Source organism: Lissotriton helveticus, chromosome 3_1, assembly GCF_964261635.1.
Source record: "Lissotriton helveticus chromosome 3_1, aLisHel1.1, whole genome shotgun sequence".
Taxonomy (NCBI): Eukaryota; Metazoa; Chordata; class Amphibia; order Caudata; family Salamandridae; genus Lissotriton; species Lissotriton helveticus.
Genome location: NC_136061.1, coordinates 411,454,032 through 411,477,975, shown reverse-complemented (window position 1 = coordinate 411,477,975; position 23,944 = coordinate 411,454,032). Strand labels below are relative to the sequence as shown.

General features: G+C 46.7%; 1 protein-coding gene across 2 annotated transcripts in view; it reads left to right on the top strand.

Annotated features, from left to right (window-relative positions):
• ALS2 (alsin Rho guanine nucleotide exchange factor ALS2) overlaps positions 1-23,944 on the top strand; it is a 1,284,778-nt gene that overhangs the window by 388,126 nt on the left and 872,708 nt on the right. For both annotated transcript variants that reach the window (XM_078680222.1, XM_078680224.1), the window contains one exon: positions 15,870-16,041. In XM_078680222.1, the coding sequence (XP_078536348.1) occupies positions 15,870-16,041 (172 nt within the window). The remainder of the gene's footprint in view (positions 1-15,869; positions 16,042-23,944) is intronic.

Sequence of the window (23,944 nt, the reverse complement as noted above, 5' to 3'; positions counted from 1 at the left end):
CACTTTTGTAATGCACCGTTTACTACCTCTTATACTTTGTTGGCGCACAATTGTAATTTTGCTTCACTTAATGTAACGTTTGCCTTTGTATTTTGCTCACTTGTAATGTTCTCATGTATCAGTTCTGTTCCTATTGTGAAGCGCTCTGACACCTTCGGGTAAAGTCCGCGCTATATAAAAATGCATGAATAAATAAATAAATAAATAAATAAATAAAATACATTAGAAGGGTGATTGCTCGATGGGGAAACATTGTCCCAAGCGGTGCCTGACTTCTGTAGAACATTGGACAAAAATGCTCACCAAACCCTGAAGGTAAGTCAAGTAGGAGAAGGATGGGGAGGATGTGGGGTGAGGCTTTATGGTACCCCATTAAGACATGTTTTAGGTTTGTCCAACTGAAAATCCTATACAGTATATATTATTCTGGGGCTCGGTTTAAGGCCTCTGGCTACGTCCACTCCTCATCATGTTTGGGGGACTGTGAATAAGGGACACATTGTCAATGTTCCTTGGTTATGTCCCACAATACAATGTTTTGTCAGAAAGTAATGCAGAGATTTGATGAATTAGAAGGCATCCGTCCTGCACTAATCATCCATACACCCATACACCCATTTATTTATTGTTTATTTTATGCAATTTGTTGAGCGCACGATTACCCACGGGTGTCTTGGCGCTTGACAGAAAAAAACTGAAGGTTGTACCCAAGAAATGATGGAATCTAATGATTAAATAGCCAGGTCTTCAGCTGCTTTCTAAATGATATTAATGTAGGGATGTTCTTAAGATCACCTGGCAGGGTGTTCCATAGTTTAGCCGTGGCTACTGCAAAGGATCTGTCTCCCCAAGTGGCCTTATTGGTTTTAGCTACCTTCAGAAGGTTAGCATCAGCAGACCTGAGAGTGCGTGATGGTTGATAGGGACAAAGGGCATCTTTGAGAAAAGAAGGCGCTTTTTCATGAATGCTTTTAAAAGCAATACACAGGGCTTTGAATTTAATTCGCTGTCTGATCGGTAACCAATGAAGTTTGTGAATGATATTTGAAATGGGTTTAAATTTGGGTGTGCCAGTAACGAGTCTTGCAGCCGCGTTTTGGACCAGCTGAAGTTTATTGACTACTTGTTCTTGAGCATTAAGCATAAGGGTGTTGGAGTAGTCAACTCGAGACATTAATAGAGTTGAAATTAAGGTATTTACGGTGTTTAAGGGAAGGTAAGGTTGAAGTTTCTTAATCATTTTAAGTGTAAAAAAGAAGGCAGAAACTATTGAATTGGCTTGATGAATGTATGTGAGTCTGTTGTCAAAGATTACACCCAGGTTTCTAACCTTGGTGACCGGGTTAGGTGGGGGGCCAAGGTCTTGAGGCCACCAAGTGGGAGACCATGCAGGAATGAGTTTCCCAAACACCATCACCTCGGTTTTATCCGAATCAAGTTTCAGACAGTTCGAGTTCATCCACTTACATATGGCAAGCATCCTTTTTTGGAAATTATCAGCAACTTCCATACCATTATTGTTAATGGCCAGGACAAGCTGTGTATCGTCTGCATACGATGTTACTGCTAGACGATGAGCTTTAATGACCCTCGCTAAGTCCGCCACATAAAGGTTAAAAAGTGTTGGACTCAGCGAGGATCCCTGGGGGACTCCACAAGGTAGTGAGAAGGAGTCAGAAGAGAATGTGCCCATGGAAACCGATTGCTCTCGGTCTGTCAAGAAGGAAGCAAGGAGTGAGACGGCATTTGATGAGACTCCGGCTTTTCCGACACGGTCGATAAGAATAGAATGATCGACCGTGTCGAAAGCCACGGAAAGGTCAAGTAGTATGAGCACCGCGGCGCCTCCTTTGTCGAGGATAATTCTTATCTCATCTGAAGCTTTTATTAGGTCCGTTTCCGTCCCGTGTCCCTTCCTGAATCTGAATTGGGACGCTTCTAAACAGTTGTTGATATCCATGTATTCAGATAATTGAGTATTCATGATTTTTTCAATGATCTTAGATGGGTAAGGAATACATGATATGGGTCTGTAACTAGTGACTTTGGAAGGATCTAATGTGTTTTTTTTAAGTAATGGCTTGATTACTGTCTTTTTCCATATGGTAGGGTAAGTGCTTGATGTGATCATGGCATTGAAGATGTCTGCAAGAACAGTTGAGATCGTTTCTGGAACCATTTTAAAAACTGAAGGTGGACAGGGGTCGTTGGGTGAGCCAGAGTTGGTGGTCATCATAAGTTTGTTAACTAGCTCAGGCGAAATGTGATTGAAAGAAAAATTGGGAGGATTGGGGGGTGTGAATTTAGGTATGGTATACGTATGGGTCTGATGTGTATCATTAGTGAGTTTATTAAAGTTGGAGTAGATGTCACAGACCTTTTCTTGGAAGTAAGTAGAAAGTGCATTGCACATAGGTTGAGAAGCTTCTGTAGTTGGAGATTTGTCGTGTCCAGAGAGGTGGGAAACGACCTGAAAAAGCTGTTTAATTGAATCTTGGGCTGATTCAATTTGATTGTTAAAGAAAATGCTTTTCTGAGTGATGATTGATGATTTATAATTCTTTAACTTCTCTTTATAGCAGCTTTTTTCATAAGGGTCATAGTTCCTGCGCCACTTGCGTTCCTGTCGTCTACAACTTTGTTTTTCTAACCTAAGGGCTTCAGTAAACCATGGGGCAGAATTTGAAAGTCTGTTGGTAGAGCGTTTTTTTGTGGGGACGGAGATATCAGTTGCAGTCTTGATACTTGTGGTGTAATCAATGGCCGCGGCTTCTGGATCAGAAGTATCAATACCTTTTAAGGGGCCTAATTTATCAATAAATTCAGGAACATTAATATTTTTCCAGGATTTAAAAGTGTTGGGTTTACAAGGATGCATCCCCATGCATCCATCCATCCATGCATCCATCCACCCATACACCCATCCATGCATGCATCCATCCACCCACCCATGCATCCATCCACCCACCCATCCATCCATCCTTGTATCCATCCACCCATGAATCCGTCCATCCATCCATCCGCCAGCACCCACCCGTGCATCCATCCACCCATACACACATACACCCATCCATCCATTCATCCATGCATCCATCCACCCAGCACCCATTCATGCATCCATCCACCCATACACCCATCCATCCATTCACCAGCACCCACCCATGCATCCATCCACCCATCCACCCATACACACATCCATCCATCCACTCACCCATACACCCACCCATCCGCCAGCACCCATCCATGCATCCATACACCCACCCATCCATGCACCCATACATCCACCCACCCACCCATGCATCCATGCATCCATCCACGCATACACCCCTACACCCATCCATCCACCCATACACCCATCCATGCATCCATCCACCCATACACGCATCCATCCACCCATACACCCATCCATCCGCCAGCACCCACCCATGCATCCATCCACCCATACACCCATACACACTTACACCCATCCATCCACCCATACACCCATCCATCCCTCCATCCATCCGCCAGCACCCATCCATGCATCCATCCACCCATACACCCATCCATCCATCCGCCAGCACCCATACACCCATACACCCATGCATCCATCCATCCACGCATACACCCATACACCCATCCATCCACCCATACACCCATCCATCCGCCAGCACCCATCCATGCATCCATCCACCCATACACCCATGCATCCACCCATACACCCATGCATCCATCCATCCGCCAGCACCCACCCATGCATCCATCCACCCATACACACGTACACCCATCCATCCATTCATCCATGCATCCATCCACCCAGCACCCATTCATGCATCCATCCACCCATACACCCATCCATCCATCCACCCATCCGCCAGCACCCGCCCATGCATCCATACACCCATACATCCCCCAGCACCCATCCATGCATGCAACCACCATTAATAGTGCCATTTTAACATAGCATTTTAATGTAATCCGCTAAATTTCTGTTGCAAAAGCACGTTTCTGCTTTTTTTTTTTTGCATTTAAGCCCGTTTCTCTTTTTTTTTTGTTTTTTTTTGCGTGAAACTCGGCATTATGAATAAATCCTTGTTTCTGCATTTTTTGTTGGGAAAGCCAGTTTGGAGCCCATTTCTGTAGCGTTCTAATGCCACCTGAACATCGCATGCGTTTTAATTGCATGCGATGTTAATGGCCTCGCGGCGTCGTAGCATGCGTGGTAATAGCATGCGATGTGAACGACCATACGATGTCAAAGTGGCGGTGCGATAGCACCGCGATGTTTTGACGCCGATGTGTTGAGTGTTTCCCCTGGGAGATCGCCCTAATGTTCCCAAGAGAAGTGACAATTAAGTCCCGGCTACGCCTCATACTACTAAAAATCCTGATATTACGACAAGGCCTGCCTTTATAAAATGGGCAGGGCACCTTCATCCGAATGTCTTTGGTGTGGGAGGGACCAGGGGGACTTCATCCACACCTTATGGTTATGCCCCAGCCTACAGAGATATTGGAAAGAAATACAGACAGAGTTGAGTGCGATCCTAGAATCTCCAATTCCTGATGACCTGAAACATAACCTATTGGGTATACCTAGTGATCTAGACCTACCATGTATGAAACTATTGTTATGCAAATTGGGATTGGTGGTTGCCAAACGTGATCTGGCAAAAAGTGGGGTCTCCTGTGACACCAAACCTCACAGATTAGAGGAGAGGTGTTAACTTATTTATAGCTGTGGAGAGAGTGACACACAAGTGCCGAGTAAATAAAAAGAAAATATGAGGGCAATGGATAGTCTATTATGGACTCGCTGGCGATGAGGACGCTGACCTAGATTTGTCTCAGTGAAGATATAGTGTCATGCCATTTTACGTATTTTGTTGTAAATAAAAATGTATATCACTGTCATGACGTATACTCTACACACTATTTAAACACTTACTATCAGGTTGTCTCATTATCAAGCTTGATTGTTTGGAGAAAAAACATAATATATATTTGGATAGAGGAAAAGAACTATGCTGACTCACTCGCACCCATCAAACCCAACGTGCAAAGAAGAATTAACAAGCAAGCTACCTTGTTCACAGAGGACCTCCGAGATTTCAAATGGCACTGCAAATCGCTAAATAGAAAATGGAGAGCCAGCCGCAAAACCACCTATAGTGCTGCATTTAGGTTTACCATTAATTGAGTGACACTGTAAAGAGCGCTAGCTGAACGCATTAAAGTGAGCACCAACAGGTGCAAAGATATCTTCTTGATCGTCAAGGCCGTTACCACACCCACTGGCTATGTCAATAGCATCATCCTCCCCAAAGAACTCAGCGGCGACCTATCAAACGTCTTCCACAACAAAATCTTAAGCATCTACAGCAACTTCGCACACCAACCAAGCCCTAGCAATCTCATCTCCAACCTGCTCATCTCCAACTTGGATGCCCGCATGGCTGGATGAGAACCTCTCACCAGAAAAGACAGAGCGATGAACATGAAGTCCATCCATTCAGGGTCCCCAAAAGATCCATGCCCCCACCACATCTGTAACCTAGGAGCTGCACCAATCAGCACCATCAACATCATAAACACCTTTATCTAATCCTTTACATTCCCTGAGGAATGGAAGCATACATCAATCAACGGCCATCTCAAGAAACCGTCGGCTAACCTTAACCAACTGAGTAACTTCCGTCCAATTTGCCTGCTCTTTTACCAAGCAAAATGATAGAGAATGACATTAACAAGCAGCTTGCAACCCATATGGAACTACGCCACCTGACAGCATAATCAGGATTCAGAGATAAGCACAGCACCAAAACAGCACTCATCGCAGCCACTGACAACATCTGAACCATCCTGAACCGAGGAGAAACAGTAGCCCTCATCATGATCAACCTCTCGCCGGCATTTGACGTAGTCCCCACAACACATTTATTAGAAGACTCCACTAAATTGACATACAATGACCCGCATTCAACTGGATCTTCCCCTTCCTCACAGGGAGAACCCAAAGAGTCAGACAGCCACCATTCGATTGGGGACCAAGAGCCTGATCTGCTGAGTGCCCCAGGGATTGTCCCTCAGCCCTACTCTGCTCAACGTCTTCATGACACCACTCACCAACACCATCCGATCCCAAGGCATCAACATCATCTCATTCACCGACAACACCCAACTCATCTTCAGCCTAACAGACAAAACCACCACCAGCAGCAACTACACCGACTGCAAAACCATGGTAGCAGAATGGATGAAAGCCAGCTGCTTGAAGCTGAACTCCCAACAAGATGGAAGAACTGGTCTTTGGAAACTGGACCTACTCATGGGAACCACTTTCTGTAATGAAGAGTGTATCTAGGTTTCAGTGTGTAATGATGCCAGCTATGTTGGAAGCATATTTGTTCTGTTGGTGTGAATAAATTTGTTGTCTGGTTGTGAGTGCTGCTCTGGAGTAAAGTGTGGTGTCAGTGTAGCCCAGGGTAACAAATGTTGCAGCATGGGTTGGAGTTATAGCTCACCACAACTAGAAGGCCAGAGTAGAGCAGTAAATGGCATAGGTGGTACCACTTATGTCCATGGGATCTGCCCTGGTGAAATTTCCGGCCCTGGGGAGCAGTGATATGATGGGGCTGTTTCAGCTGGTGGGAGGCAGGAAACAAGCATCTTGGATTTTTTTGCAATTCTACTGCTGTCTTTAGAGATTTGTGTGTGGCTGAGGAAAACTTCATTCTTCCATTCCCAAGATCTATGTTCTTTTATTCTTGATAGTGGGGCCTGTCAGACCTGGCCCTCAGTAGGGTTTCCCCAGATTTTTGTCTACCTTTGTTGAACCTGTTTTTGTTAATTTTTTACGACTCTGCACTTTACTCCTGCTAACCAGTGGCAAAGTGCTTGTACCCTCCATTTTAAACATGGTAAAATTGGTATACACCTGATGGGTACATTAAATGTACTCATATGTCTCTAGTATATGGTACTACATGTACCCTGGGCCTGTAAGTTAAAGGCTTCGAGTGGACTACAGCACTCATTGTACCACCCCCTGAAGAAGGCCTGTAAAACATATCTCAGGCCTGCCCCTGCGTCCTGTAGTGCTGTTGTAAACACCCATTTTGATCTGGCAAAATAAAATAAAACTTTTGCCAGACCTAAAGCTTTCTTTTTCATACAGGCAGGCTTTACATGCTTTTAGGGCAGAGTGCACGGTATTTAAAAAGTAGGACATGTCTACTTATGTTTTACATGTCCTGTTAGTGAATGCTCCTTAAGTCGAGTTTTTAACCGTGGGAAGGGTATATTTCCTACAGATTCACACTGGTTTACCTTGTTACATTTAATAAGTGATAACTTTCATTTGGGAGGCTAAAGAGCAACACTTCTTCTGCTAATTTGAATTGTAATAGAAAATCCTTTGTAGTAGTAAAGATGGATTTTAAGTTACTATTCCGAAAATGCCACTTTTAGAAGGTTGGTGTTTTCCTGCCTAAACCTAATGTGCCTTTCTGCCAATGTCCATGGTCACATGACTGTGAATGGCATGTTGTGTATTACTTCCAGACATGGGGAAAAGGGCTTTGGGGAAGGAGCAGAATGTCCTTGGAGGTTGTACTCTGCCTTTTCTGAGCTTCAAAGGGTAGCCTAAGGGCTGTGCCCACCCCTTCCTGACTAATGAAACTGCATGTCTTCCTACTGACAAATGCAGGTCACAGCTAGGCCTGCCTTGTAGGAAAGTGGCTCTGTATATACTGGACCAAAGTAAGGTACAGTGTGTACAGAGTCCATAGTCCCCAGAGGCTAAAGTTAGATATAACCTTACTCTCTAAAGTGGTAGCTTGGTCGAGTAGTAAGGCAGTTTTAGAGGACAGTGTAAAACATTTGTTGTACACACTCAGTCAGCAAATGGTCTCCCATACTCAAGAACTGAACTTTAGGCCAATTGTTTTGTATCAAAATATATAGTTGTTTTATTTTAGAACCAACAAGGTATCAAAATATACTTTCTCAGAATGAATTACTTTAGTTTAAATACTTTGCAAATAGGCAATAGACTTTTTAAGTACAGTTGTTACAGTTGTTGCACTGGGCAACACAATTTCAGACACAATGCAGCATTCAGCTCAATGGGAATTTCTAATTAATTGCAATTAGTTACTTTATGGATTACTTTTCTAACCACAGGACTGGATCCTAGATTCAGTCCTGGGACATCTCCTGTAAACAGTTGAGTAAAAGCGTTTTGGTTACAGTAGTGATTTTTAAGGAATATTTATTATTGTATTTTAAAAGTTGAAACTTTTTCACATAGAATCACCAATGTTATCCTATGGGAGGAAATTCACTTAGCAGGTAAGTAGTGTTATTGTTACTTTTTCTTACTCATTGGTGGATCCTGGATCTAGCACTGGTGCATCTCCTGTAAACAGTTGAAAGAATGTGTTTGTCATACAGGCGATTTTTAAGGAATATTTGTAGTTTGTGAAAATCAACACTTAGAAACTTTTCTGGTGAAAACCAGACAATGGTTTCTTATGGAAGGAAATACAAGTTACTGGTAAGTACGGTTAAAATTACTTTTCAGGGTCAGTGCTGGCTAAAAGATGCAGCACTGGGTTCTCTCCTGATAACAGGTGAGTAAATCGGAATTCGATGTTCAGCTGATTTTTGATGAATATTTTAAAGTTTCAAATCTTCACACTTAGAAGAATTTCCAAGTGAAACCAGTCAATGTTACCCTATGGAAGAAAAGTGAGTTATCGACTTTGGGGTAAGTTCTCGACTGGCAGAGTTAAGGTTCCGGGCATACACTCAGGGGTCTCCCAGGGTCAGGTAGGTACAGTTGGTACACCCTCAGCGGCACAGGGGCAGCCGGGTGCAGAGGTAGTTAGGCCCAATATTATCCAATGAGAGGAAGGGAGCCTGCGGTTGGTGGCTACTGGCTAGCAGCTCACGCAGCTGTGGGAGCTGGGCTCCTGGTCACTTGTTCAGGGCAAATGGGGAAGTGGATTAGGACAAAGGTTGCACTACTAGGGCAACTCGGGCGGCTGGGTGCAGGGTGCTTTTGAGCCATCGGGCGCTCAATGTTAGTCAATGGGGATCTTGGAAGGTAAACAAAGGCTGCAAGCTTGGGGACGGAGACTCTTCAGGAGTGACCAACACTTCGATGGGTAAGTTGGGATTTTGGAGGATAGGTATACACCCAGGAGTTGGGCACAGGGAGCTGTGGGGCGCCGGGTGCAAGGGTGTCTTTTGACGCCGGGAAATCTTACCCTCTGATGGTCGCGGTTGGAGGGGTCTCCTGTTGGGGAGCGACCTTCGACCCTGTCACCAGGCCTGTGCTCCGCTGCTACTGCCGCCCATTGATAAGTATCCCGCCTGCATTTTGCTCTGATTTGCTGTGCTGCGCTTCTTTATTGCCTCATATTGTATTGCCTGCCTGTATCTCTGTGCCCCCTCCATTGCCTTTTGTGTTCGTTTTCCCCCCTTGTGCCCCCTTCTTTGTGTCCCTTGTCCCTTTGCCTTCTGTGACCCCCGCCTCTGATTTCCTCGCCGCTGTGTCCGCTGCAGCCCTCCCCCCTGCTAACCCATTCGCCACCCCGCTCCCTCCTCCCTCCCAAATTCCATCCTCCCTCCCAAATCCCATCATATGGAGGCCGCGCGGTTGACACGCGCAGTGGGTGCGCCTAAGGCATGCCCTTCTGCGCCCATCCGCGCCTGGACCGTGCCCAGCTCCTGAACCCCTGGCCCCCACGGATGCCACGACGCCCGATTCCGCTCCAACGCCAGCACCCTCCAAGCACTCAACCCCGGACGAGAACACACCTGCTACCGGGCCACCCCGAAGCGCACCCAAGGGCCCTTCACCTGTTGGAACTGCAGCTTCACCAGCATCCGGCCGACCAAACCGCCAACCAAAGAACCCAACCACCTCAGATGTATCCTCCTCAACTCCCGCTCCGCCAGCAAACACGCCGTCGAACTCTGGGACCTCCTCAACTCAACCTCCCCAGACGTCACCTTCCTGACGGAGACCTGGCTGAACCCCAACTCAGCCCCCAACATTGCCATAGCCATCCCGGAGTAGGAGGAGGAGTCGCTACCGTCCACAAGAACACCCTCAGAGTCTCAACCAACTCCGACGACACCCTCAGCACCGACGAACACCTGCACTTCCCGATCCACACCGACCCCAACACCACCCTCAGAGGAACCCTCATCTGTAGACCCCCTGGACCCAGACCACAGTTCAGCGACGCCATTGAAGGCTTTATCAGCACTCACGCCCTCGCCTCCATGGACTACATCCTCCTCGGGGACCTGAACTTCCACCTCGAGAACAACGACGACACCAACTCCACCACTCTGATCGACAACCTCGCAAACCTCAGACTCAGACAGCTTGTGACAACACCCACCCACTTAGCCAGTCACACGATTGACCCCATCTTCTCCGCAAGCCCCCACGTCTCCTTCAACCACACCACCAAACCCTATTGGATCGACCACCGCTGCATCCATTTCACCTTCAGGAAGCGCCCACCATGCACCACCAAGCCCAACACATGCCCCGTCGCTGCTTGGGCAAAGTCACCTCAGACAAACTAACCACCACCCTCATCCCAGAGTCCACCCACCGACCCCTACACCGCCGCCCGCAACCTCAGACATTGGATCTACGACTGCGCCAACACCCTCGCCCCGCTCAAGACACCCTCCAACAACCACATCAGCAATATACCCACCTGGTTCACCGAAGACCTAAAGGCCTTCAAAAGAACATGCCGGAAACTGGAGAAGAACTGGCTCCGCGAACGATTACCGGACAACTACACAGCCCACAAGAACGCAACCCACAGACACCATCAACTCATTAGAGCCGCAATAAGGGCCTCATTCAAGGATGCCTAGATAACAACGCACACAACAGCAAAGAGCTCTTCAACATCGTGAAGGAACTCTCCAACCCCAGCTCCAACACCAACGACATCCCGCCTTCGCAAGACCTGTTCGACTCACTGGCCACCTTCTTCCACCGCAAGATCGCCGACATCCACGACAGCTTCAACTCAACGACCGCTCCGACAACCACCGCCCCCATGACCACCACCTGCACCAACCACCTGCTCTCCTGGACCAGCATCAACGACGTGGACACCTGCGAGATCATGAACACCATCCACTCCGGATCACTGTTAGACCCATGCCCTCACCACATCTTCAACAGAGCCAGCGCAACCATCGCACCCCATCTCCGGAAAGTAATCAACATCTCCTTCGAGACGGCAACCTTCCCGGAAAGCTGGAAGCATGCAGAGATCAACACCTTACTCAAGAAACCCAAAGCGGACCCCAAGGACCTCAAGAACTTCCAACCCATCGCCCTGCTCCGGTTTCCGGCGAAGGTCACCGAGGAAAATCGTCAATAAACAACTGACCCGCTACCTAGAGGAGAGCAACATCCTGGACCCGTCCCAGTCCGGGTTTCGCAGCAACCACAGCACCGAAACCGCCCTCATTGCCGCCACCGACGACATCAGAACCCTGCTAGACAACGGAGAAACATCGGCCCTCATCCTCCCGGACCTGTCAGCCGCCTTCGACACGGTCTGCCACCGCACTCTACGAACTCGCCTTCACAACGCCGGAATCCAAGAGAAGGCCCTGGTCTGGACCACCTCCTTCCTCTCCGGCAGAACTCAGAGTGTCCGCCTCCCACCCTTCCGCTCCAATGCCATTGAGATCATCTGCAGCGTACCCCAGGGCTCATCCCTCAGCCCAACGCTGTTCAACATCTACATGGCACCCCTCGCCCACGTCGCCGGAAAGCACAACCTCAACATTATCTCCTACGCCAACGACACCCAGCTGATCCTCTCCCTCACCAACGACCCTCACACCACAAAAAACAAGACAGAGGTCCTCATCCTCGGCTCCACCCCGTCAGCCTGGAACAAATCCTGGTGGCCGACAACACTGGGAACAGCCCCGACACCCACCGACCACGCACGCAAACTTGGGGTCATCCTCAACTCCACCCTCTCCATGACTAAGCAGGTTAACGCCGTCTCCTCATCCTGCTTCGACACCCTCAGAATGCTCCGCAGGATCTTCAAGTGGATCCCCACCGAAGCAAGAAAAACGGTCACTCAGGCCCTCGTCACCAGCAGGCTGGAATACGGAAACGCCCTCTACGCAGGATCTTCGGCCAAGCTCCTGAGAGGGCTGCAACACATCCAGAACGCCTCTGCACGTCTGATCCTCTACATCCCCGCCAAAGCCACATCACACCTGCACTGGCTCCCCGTCAACAAGAGGATAACCTTCAAGCTCCTCATCCACGCACACAAAGCTCTCCACAACACCGGACCAGCATACCTCAACAGACGACTCTGCTTCTACAACCCCACCTGCCAGCTCCACTCGGCCGACCTCGCCCTCACCACAATACCCCGCATCCCAAGAACGACCTCCGGCGGCAGATCCTTCTCCCACCTCGCCACCAAGACCTGGAACACCCTCCCCACCAACATACGGCAGACCCAAGACCTACTGGCCTTCAGAAGACTCCTCAAGACCGGACTCTTCGATCAGTAGCAGCAGCACCCCTTCCCCACCCCCCAAGCACCTTGAGACCCTCACTGGTATGTTGTGCGCTCCATAAGTGGCTTGATTGATTTATTGATTGGTTGTGAGACTGCAGGCATCGTCTGGGTCGTCGAGGAGGGTCCTTGGGCACTGGATTTTAGGTCACAATCGCCGGGGGAACGTCCTCAGTGTCTTTGTCCACTCGAGCACAGGCCGGGCTCGGCGGGTGCAGAGTGGTCTGGATTCGCGGTACCTGGCTGGCTCCAGGGGTATTGTTTGAGCAGAACCACTGCTCATGGGAGTCCCAGTCTTTAAGAGGTTCAAGGCAAGCAGGTCCTCCGGGGTTTTCAATGTTGCTCTTCGCAGGAGATGCCGGGATTTAGCAGGAGCAGGTTCAAGGATCAACAGGCCTGTAGGGCTGGGGCCAAGTCAGTTGGTGTTGTCCTCTTGTTAGCAGCTGCACGGCAGGTCTTTTTCTTCTTGATCTTCTTGCTTGTTTTCAAATCTGGATCTGAGGAAGGAAGGTTCAGGGTGCCCCAAAATACTAAATTTAGGGGAGTTACAGGTAGGGCAAGGGCAGGGACCAATGGGTCCCTGTCCTGGGGTGAATGCACCCTCTAGCCTGCTCCTCTCCTGTAGGAGGCGGGCAGGAGCCTATCTTTGATGGAGCAGAGCTCCCCATCTTCAAGATGGCTGGAGCCCGGAGTTGTGCTTCACCTCGCCTCTCTCTCCTGAGGAGTGGAGTTGGCACAGGCTGGCACACCCACTTTCCTCACGTATGTTATGTTATGTTATGTTATTTTGGTTCTTCTATAGCGCAACAGCTACTCCAAAAGGAGTGTCCCGGCGCTTTGGCGAAGAAAACCTTTGAGGACGACAACACAACACAACAGCAAGGAAAAAGCGGCAAACCTATCTGGTGAAGAGCCAGGTTTTTAGTGCCTTTCTAAAAGACAGAAGGCTGGGGGTCTGTCTAAGAGAGAGAGGAAGCTCGTTCCAAGCACGAGGAGCCAAGTGATGAAAGGAGCGGCCGCCCTGTCTAACACGTTTAATGGTCGGGACTACCATTTTAGACAAGAAGGCGGACCGTAGGGCTCTATTGGGTTTATATAGAACCAGACGTTTCCTGATGTAGCTGGAGCCAATATCATGGAGAGCTTTAAAGGTCAGCGTCACGTAGGGTTTCCCGCCAGTCTTCCTGCCAGAGTGGGAGTCGGAACCGGTGGGGGCCAGTTGCTGGGGACAGCAAGTGGTCTTGAGAAGCTCACAAAGGCGGCATGCCTTTGAAGGTTGCCCTGCCCATCCTGGAGGAGGAGACCTAGCACCTCGCCCTGGACGTGCATTGTTGCAGGCCCAGGAGAGCGGATGGCTCTCTACCCAGGGGTCCAGCAACATATCTGCTGAGTGGCAGCCTAGGCAGCCTCTCAGATAAGAGGCGGATTGTAGGTTAGGTTCAGGAGGCAACTCTAAGTTGCCCTCTGTCGTGCATTCGGCATTAAATCCCACACTGGCATCAGTGTGGGTTTAATGTGTTGAGAAGATTGATATCAAACTTCTCAGTCTTCAGTGAAGCCATCATGGTGCTGTGGAGTTTGTAATGACAACCTCCCAGCACCATATACTCTTAATGGCAGCACTGCACTTACAGTGCCCAGGAATGGCCCTGGGTACTGTAGGGGCACAGGGCTCATGCACCTGTGCACACACCACTAGCATAGTGAACCCAGCTAGAGGGGTGACTGATGGATGCCAGGGCAGTGTGTTTGTGGACATGGCACACAGGAATGTGTGACATGTCGACTCTTTGTTTAGTTCTGTACCAGGACACTCAGCCTACAAAAGCAGTGTGTGGGTGTCAGGGTACAGGGCCCCTAAGGGTAGCACAATACGTGCTGCAGCCCTTAGGGGTCTTCTCTGGTCACAATGCCATGGGTACCTAGGGTACCATTTACTAGGGACTGACATGTGGCCAGAGATGCCAATTGGGTTTTAGTTTCAACAGAGTTTTAGGGAAGGAACACAGGCCCTGGGTACCTGATTGGCAGGAGTCCAGGGCACACTCAGTCAAAGCACATCAGCAATTCAGCAAAAAGTGGGGGGCATACCATGCAAGAAAGATGGCACTTTCTCACATGCCTGCCTTGGTCCCTCTAGATAGATTGGAGCCAAACCAAGGAAAGCGAGAAGGTTAGACAGAGGGGGCATCTCCCACCCACAAGAAGGCATTGGGTATAAGAATGGTATAAACCCCTCATAACCCCTCATCAGAACACCCTAGGAACTCTGGAAGTTTCAGAAGGACTACTCTGCTGGCTAAAAATTGAAGACTACCTGCTTGCCTTGAACCCAGGCTACCTAGAGGTGACTCCAAGGGTCAGTTTGCTAACCTCCTGTGTGAGCTACATGAACCCTGTGATTTTCCAGGAGCCTTCCCTGCACCAGCCCAGCTGACCAGCACAAACTGGACCTGCCTGAGCCCCGCTGCTGGCCCCTGCTGGAGGGAGTCCTAATCCTCAAGAGGTGTCCCCCAGGTCCTGGACCCTTGGCTGGCTTCAAAGTGTACGCCTCCTTCTCATGGCAGTAACTACAGTTGAAAGTACAGATGTTTGAGGCTTTTTGCTAGCAGGCTCCTCGCGTCTGCAGCAGACGCCTCATCTCCCACCACTGTGAAGCTCCAGCGGCAACCTACTCTTCACACTGACAACGATCTCCTCATAGCCCCTGGTAATACAAAACTCCAGCCGAAGCTCCTCGCATGGTATTGGTCTGAGAGAAGGTAAACTTTTCACGGGGACAAACCTGGTCCCTGTATCTGACCCTTTCTCCATTGCGGTTGGCCTGAACTTGTGACTTTAACCCGGTCCAGCAAGACCAGATAACTGCGAATGACGTTTTGTACTTTTTGGCACTTTTTTCACCTAAACCCTTAAAAAATCATGACTCCGGTTCTAGCTGTTGGATTTTTGGCGTTTTTCTGTCATAATATGTATTACCATTTACTCTTTTTGTTTTTTTTATTTGGGATTTTACTTGTGTTGTGTTTTCACTTGATTAGTGTTCGAGCGCTGCTTAAATACTTTACACAATGCCTCTAAGTTGAGCCTGACTGTTTTTGTGCCACGGTGCAAGAGACTTAAGCCCAGGTTCAATAATAAATCCTAATAATAAATTCAGGTTTCCTGTTAGTTGTATCGTACATATAAACCATGGAAGTGGGACGTTACCTAACTGAAGTCTATGCTTTGTTGACTTTTTTTGTTGTTGAAGGACCTTATATCTAATGCATTTTGTTCCACCTACAGCTTGGGTATATAAGCAGCGTGGCTGCCGGGGGACACCGTTGTGTAGCCTTGGTGGATAAGAACATGATGGGGTACATCAGCAGCCTGCATGAATTGGCATCCACAGAGAGGAAGTTATACTGCACTCTGAGTGATATTAAGTCCCGCATCCTACGGCCACTTCTAGGATTAGGTAAGGAAAATCAGTCATTCTTCATCGTCGCTTTGTGAATAGACTGTTAAGTCCAAGGCGCATTGTGATGTCAAAAAGAAATCATGTTTGCCGGTTGTATTGTGCTGGTGAAACATGATTCTCCACCATCGATCTTACCATATTAAGATTGGCCAGGGCAGGACTGCACCATCTGTATCAGAGGAGCCGGTAATATCACTCATCCTTTGCAAACTTGGGCTCGTGGATTTGAGAACTCCCCTTATATGACATTGTTTCGGGCATCTGGCAAGATAGCCATACTGTACAACAGTACACTTTGTATGTTATGGCATATTGCTCATAGTCATTTTCTCCTCTGGTGTCCTGTCCGTAGACCTTGAAGACCACCCAGGACACATTTATTTAAATAAGCTTGAATATTTCGATTTCCGTTAGGTATTTAGCCCATATTGGGGCAATAGAGGGGATGTCGATCTGGGTGTTTGTGTTATGTTGAATAACCAGTACGCGATGTAGCAAGAGGAGGGCCACTGGTGTGCTGTGTAAAAACAGAACCAGCTTTTTAAGTCTTTCATGTACCTATGCCAAGAGTAAATGTCGAGCAACTATTTGTTGTTTAATCTGATACAGCCCTGTGACATGCCTCCCTTCACAACCTTCTATTCCAATAGGGATTAAAATATTGTTTATTACAACTGAATAATCTAACTCGCCTGAATGTATTCATAGCTAACAAGAAACATTCTTACAGGACTCCAGACATCCACATTATTAAGTGTATGAGTGAGGAACAGGGTTCAATTCAGGTATTACTTCCAAAGGTTGCTGACACCAGCCTAATGGCATCCAGTGCTAAAATAATTTCACATTCCCAAACTCTCCAACACAGTAATTCAGAAGTTTGGAAATTGCAGTGATAGGATGATGCTATTTCTAGTGGATACTTTTAACCCACAGATTCCTCCGCTTTAGAATGTCACCATGAGCCAGACATTATATAGAACTGCTTCCCTGCAGTGCTATGTGGCACTCTGCAGCTATGTGTTGGCTTTGTTTTGCCCCTTAAGTGACGGAGTATAGACACATATAAGGGCGTGCCAAGGTCGATTCCTTTTGGTCTTCGCCTCTGAATGTGTATCCAAAGCTCTCTTCCCTTTTTTTTTAATCATTTTAACGAGCTTGTCAAAACTACATTTCAGTGTGCAAAGGAATGATTTCCCAACCTAAAACTACAGGGTTTAAATCATGCCAAAACTGTTGACTGACCCTCATACTGTGTGCCTCTATTGTGGGGCTCGGGGCAAGACTCCACGTCATGTGACATGCACCTGAAGACGATCCCGGATCGTGAAGTGAGGCTGTATGTTGCATAAAATTGAAATAAGCCACGCAAGTCCTGCTCCCTCTCAAAGACAATTGTGTGGACCCATTCCCGCTCTTGACGCCCGCCGGTCCCGCAACAGGTCCTCTTTGTGGTCGAAGTCATCTGGTAAATCGAAGTCCAAATCAAAGCGGAAAGACAAGGTGGATTGAGGCTCCATCCCACCATTCTCTATCAAAGAAGAAGTCGCAAGGGTGTCAAGGTTCCAATCAATCTTGCGCCTGATCTCCAACTATGAAGCTGATCCTGCAGTTGATGCTGATGCACCCTGAGTCCCCCAGCTGTCTACAGCACAGCAGCAGGTCAAGGCCTTTAAGAAGACCATGCTGCATATTTATGGCAGTCTTCTAGATCCCTCTGGTTCCTCTTTTCGTACACAAAAGCCCTACAGGGTCCTCCAGTTGGGTTACCGCTGGCAGATCCATCCTCATGTTTAAATAACAAGGACAACGCTCTCTGGCCATGTGGGCCAAGGTAGATATGTATTAGTTTAACAATTGTCCCGAGGGACTCATTTAAAGTCTTAGAAGGAACCCAGAGTTACTCAGACCAAAATTAATTACAAAGAAGACAAAACACAAGAGTTTGCATCTTGTACGGTTTTGGCTCCAATCAAGTGTAACAATCAACAAAATAAGTTCTGCCAGAATTGCACTGCGGTTGATGATTTCAGTTCAGTTCAGTTCAAAATCTTTATTCGGTTTTCATTATTCGAGAAAAACCATAAAAGTACAGATTCAACATGGTTCCAGTTAGGATAATTTTTTTAAAAACACATAATTCATTATATAGTTTAAAATAGAACATACATTAATTAATTAAGATTAGGTCGATTTACACAAAATTTTAAAAAACGCAATGGATTTAGCATATAGTTCGTTTTCTAACATCAAAAGAGCTAGAAATGCTGGTCGGCAGGTTCGAATTCCCAATTGTCTCAGTAATGGAAGAATCCATCGTCTACGTGGAGCCTCATAGAATTTACAGAACAGGGAGACGTGGATTGAAGATTGAAGTGAGTTATTGTCACACGGACATGGTGGCAAATTCTTAATCCAATCATTCTGCTTAGGAAACGAGATCAGCCTGTGAAATGTGTTTAGTCTAAGTCGAGTAAGCAAAAATTTCTCAAATTGGGTTAGTTTGTATTTTAGGTATGGCTGAATTGAAAAGGAGGTTTGAATGGTCAGCAGGTGTTGAACTGAACACTTTCCTATTTCTTCAACCAGTCGAAGAGCTCCCAAATGGTGAAGAGAAATCTTTTTTAGGTCTTTTCTAGTTATTTCTGAGATAGTGGTTGGATGAGTAAAATATCTCAGCAGACCTAAATCATTAAAAAAGGACTTTACGTAAGCTAACCATCTGATCTCTTGGCTGTTGTCAAGTTGCATGCATTCCTCTATAAGAGAGCGGGTTAAGACACACTGTTCAGTGGTCCATATGCGCCTCCATAGCATTATGGGCTGGATCATTATGATATCTACTACGTAGTCCAGTCCTAATTCTAGATGACAGCCATACGTCGTTGTGCTCTGGGGGACTGACAAAAGGTATCTAATAAAGAAATTCTCTACCTTCTGTAACACTTCAGTGTTTGAGTAGCCCCATAGCCCTGAACCGTAGGTTGCCACACTGATGCATTTGGACTGATATATTTTTAGCATCTCTTCAGGCGATCTCTTGCCTAACTTTTGTGCAAAAGCCACCAGCGCTTTTGTGGTTCTTAAGAATGATAGCTTCCTACCTTGAATTGCCCTTACCCAGCTTGTCTTATTATCAATTAGGATCCCTAGATAAGGGTAAGAAGTAGTGGTCTCTAAAGTTGAGTTATTAACAAATATTGCTTTACTTTTAGTTGTATTTCTTCCCGGACCAATGTGCATTGTAAATGTATTTTTTATATTAATTTTGAGATTCAGGGACTGCATAAATTTACAATATGTGTTTAGCGAGCGCTGTAGCTGTACAGGGGTTCTGACCAGAATGACGGCGTCGTCGGCATATAAAAGTGCCGGTATAGGACGGCGCCGTATTGATGGTAAATCTTGACTCTCTCTGACCATCTCCTGCTCTAACCCATTAGTATATAGTGTAAATAGAAAGGGTGCCAGAACACACCCCTGTCTGACCCCCCTCCCTATACTAAATGGCTTGGTCAGCTCTCCATCTACCCCATATCTTACCCTTGCGGATGCATCTGAGTAAAGTTCTCTTAGGAAATTCACCAACTGGGGATCTACCCCCATGTCTAAAATTGTTGCCCACAACTTTGAATGACTAACACAGTCGAAGGCTGCGGTTAGGTCTTCATAGACCATGTGCAGGGCTCCTCCCTTTGCTGAAACGTACTTCCCTTTTAATAAAGTTAGGTTCAAAGCCTGGTCCACCGTGCCCAGGCCTTCTCGGAACCCGTACTGTAAATCCGATAGTATCTTGTTTTCAGAGGCCCAAATCGGAAGACGGTCTAAAAGGATTCGTCCAGCGGTTTTACAGAGGGAATCCAAAAGTGATATAGGCCGATAACAGGCCGGGCTTTCACGGTCACCCTTTTTAAAAATTGGAACCAAAATGGACATAGACCATGACTCAACCAATCCTATGCTAATTGCTGCCTCCAATACCCTTGTTAAAATGGCGGACCACAGGTCTAAATTATATTTAAAAAGATCTACCGGAACCCCATCCGGTCCTGGTGCTTTACCGGTTTTTGATTTTTTTAAGTGCGGTGATGACTTCTTTATGTGCGATTTTTAATTGTAGTGGATAGTTGACTTGGTTCAAGGACTCTTCCGAACCTACTGGGTTGTCGTCATCCTTTCTAAAGATGTTTGAGAAGTGTTCAACCCACTTAGCGGCGTCTATTGCCACTTCCAACTTCGGGGAAACATATCCATCACAAAGAAAGGGAGATTTGACTATCCTCCAAAAGGTAATGTTATCTTTCAAGAAACAGCTCTCATGTAGTTGTTTCCATAAGTTGTCCGTAATCTGTATTTTGCGTTTTTTTAAGGCTAGCTTGTATCTTTTCCTTGATTCCACTATTTCATTTCTGGACCTTGTATCTCCTGTTAGGGCTACCTTTAATTTTGTATAGGCTTTTGTACAGTCTGTATTAAACCAGCCCTTCCTTACAGACCATTTTGATTTCTTTTTACATAGCAATTCATCTCCTATGATTTTAGTGATGGAATCATAGTTGGACAATACCAACTCAGGAGTAGTAGACAAATCTAAACAGGCAAGGAACATGGGAGAGCTTTCTTTACTACATTGGTCGTTATTATGTTTTTGTTAATCTTGCCCCATTTTAATGAAAAACCATTTAGTTTGTCTAAATGGAGAGATTGCTCGTCTAGGATACTCCAATAAGCTTCCTCTGCAATGGCAGAGCAAATACTCATTGAGAACGTATTTGGAAAGTGGTCACTAACTGCATTCACTATTGTTTCAAACTTGCCTAATCTTGGCATATTGGTTTTTGATGTAAGTATAAAATCAATTATACTATTGGCGCCATTAAAGGTTCTAGAAAATGGCGCCGGTGGGTCAACTATTTCATTTGCAAAACCCAGATTTGTAGCTGTCATTATTTCATTCATGTGGTCTCCGATACTCGTATGTGAAAAATGTGTCGGGTTTTTTCCATCCTCGTCCTCAATACCACATTTTTTGGAGTCGCTATCTTTGCACAAGGTCAAATTAAATGCACCACCCCATATTAATGTTACCGAACTTTTAATGTGTTTCTGAAGTAGATTCTGAATTGAAGAGGAAATCTCATTTAAAACATCGGTTAAATCTGACATATTCCAATTATTGTAAAAATTTATAATAATGGAGATAATAGAAGTCTTATGGACTATCGTTAAAACCTGATAGTTGGAGCCCAGTTTTAAAACTTCGATTTTATCAGCAACTAGGGTATTAGATATAAATAATATCAAACCCCCCTTGGCTCTTCCAGATATTGACGGAATGGCTTTTGAAAAATAGGTTTTGTAGCCCAGCAAAAGAACTGGGGTACATAGCCATGTTTCCTGCAGAGCAATAATATTATGCAGTGTTGCCTCTGTACTCCAGTTAATGTTCGTGAGTTTATTCTGAAGTCCAGCTACATTCCAGAAGATACTATCTAACGTTTGGCTCCCTTTATCAGATTCAACTGGCACTTTGGAATTCGTTGGGGAGGGTACTATCTTGGGTATACTGATTATGTGTGTCTGTTCGGTCTCTCCCTCACCTGGTATGCTTCCCCTATCTCAGTAAACTTTGGGCTTGTTAAGTCTAACAGACTTGATAATGGTCCCTTGTGGGTGTTTAGAGAGACCTTTGTATTTAATGGACATATGGCCATGGGATGTGCGTCATTGAGTCAGTCAACCCCGTCCAAGCTGGTAAGGGCAGCAAACCTGTTTGAGGTCTGGATGTCGAAAACTGAGCCCCCCAAGATGTTATAATTTGGGTTAATTGATCTTCGTTGATGTGGGAGTAGTGACCTGGGATAAAATGACCTCAGGTCATGTATCCTAATCCCTTCCTCTCCACTCTCGTGGTACCAGTCGTTAATGAACAAGATAACCCTGTGATCTCTAAAATTAATGATTATCACATCACCTTGCGTGTCTTTAAGCCTCTGCCCTACCCAACCAAGCCTTCTCACATTTAAAATTTCCCCGTTGATGTTAGGGGGTAAGGGTCTATTATTCCCTAGCCAGTATATTACCTTGTTTTTAAGGTCCGAGTACCCTTCAGTTTTCCCTGTTTTCAGTTCTGGAACCCCTGTCAGTATTGCAACATAGGGGGCTGCTTCTGGCGGGAGGTCTATCTGTATGTTGGAGCCATTTGAGTTCCTGATATTTTGCCTCTCCCTCTCATCTTTTCTGTATATATCCAATGGATTACTTTGGTGTTCTACGGTTTCTTTCCCCATGAGCGTCTTAGATGTTTTCGGGGCATTCATTGTCTTCATAGGGGGCAATGATTTTTCCGTTAGTGGAAGTGTCTGTTTTAGTGTTTTATTTCCTTTGTTTGAGTCACGCGGCCCAGAGTTTAATGCTAGTGTTAATTTTCTGTTGTCTTCTACTAGATCCTTTATTAGGGTTGTATTTGTAATGATAGCTTCCTCTATTGACCCCAAGTGAATTGCTAGCCTTTTGACTCTTTCAACAAGGGGCAACAGTAAGGATTTTACTAGCACCTCGATATTCCCCATTAGATCTTGGTTTAGATGTTGGTGTCGGGGGCGAATGGTCGATGGCTGGCCTGAAGCTATGATCTCTGTTCCTATAGTATGAGTAATCGGATGGAGTCGGGAGATGTTGGATATTTTAGCCTGCCTCCCCTTTTGACTGTTTACCCCCCTTTTTCTCTTTAATGTGGGCCTTTTAGATGGTACTGGGGCCTGGGAATTGTTCTTTTGATTGGACATTAAAGGGTGAAGCATCAGGGATTCTTCGGGGATTATTTCTAGCACAAGATCTGTACTGGTGTCCCTACTAGTATCAGCCCTATTGGGTTCGGATATTGTTGTAGTTTCAAGAAATATAGAAGGGATGCTGATATCGCTATTTGTGGGTTTTTTCTTCCCATTAATCGTGTTTGGAGTGGTGGCTTGTTGTATTAACCCCAGCGAAGAGCGCCTATTCTGAAGTTCTGTGGAAAGACGGCGCTCAGCGCTGGCAATTTCTTGTTCCAGCGCTGTGGCTGCCTTTGTAATATATTGATCTATAGTGCCCCTCAAGGACCCTCCCGGTAGGGATTTTCTTCCCTTAATACCACTAGCACCCCTTGGGGACATGGCCGATGATACTCTAGTACAGAATTGCGATGTGAGCACGAGCACGATGCTAGTACATGCAACAAGGGACAATATAGCAAACAAGGCAATAGATGGTAGGTCCAAGGAGCAAAGTACCTTATTTTGTCAGTAGTATGATGTTCCGTGCAGTTGATTAAGGGGGACCGGGCCCGGCCTGGCCTCCTCTGGTCTCTGAGGGCCTCAGAGGGCCCGCCCTTTGCCCGGGCTTCGCCTGGCGTCCCGCTCGCGTCCCGCGACGCGGATGTGTGAGCGTTTTAATGCGCCTCCTGGCGCGTCACCTGTGCGCGACGCCGCTGAGTTGCAGTCCCGGGGCGGCGACGCGGATGTAAACTGTGGCGCAGATGCAGGTGGTGTCAGGTGGGCCAGTGGTGCTGCTGGCCTCGTGGAAATGGCTCCTCCGCTGCACTTTCAGGACTCTTGGCGGTGTCGGCAAGACAAGGTAAGTTCCCCCTGCTCCACCGATGTGTGAGCGTTTTAATGCGCCTCCTGGCGCGTCACCTGTGCGCGCCGCCGCTGAGGAAGATAAGTTCCTGTCTTGGTGTTCTGCACCAAGACACGCAGCCTGCAAAGGCAGTGTGTATGTGTCAGGGCACAGGGCCTCCAAGGGTGGCACAATAAGTGCTGCAGCCCTTAGGGGCCTTCTCCGGTCACAGTGCCCTGGGTACCTAAGGTACCATTTACCAGGGGCTGACATGTGGCCAGAGATGCCAATTGGATTTAGG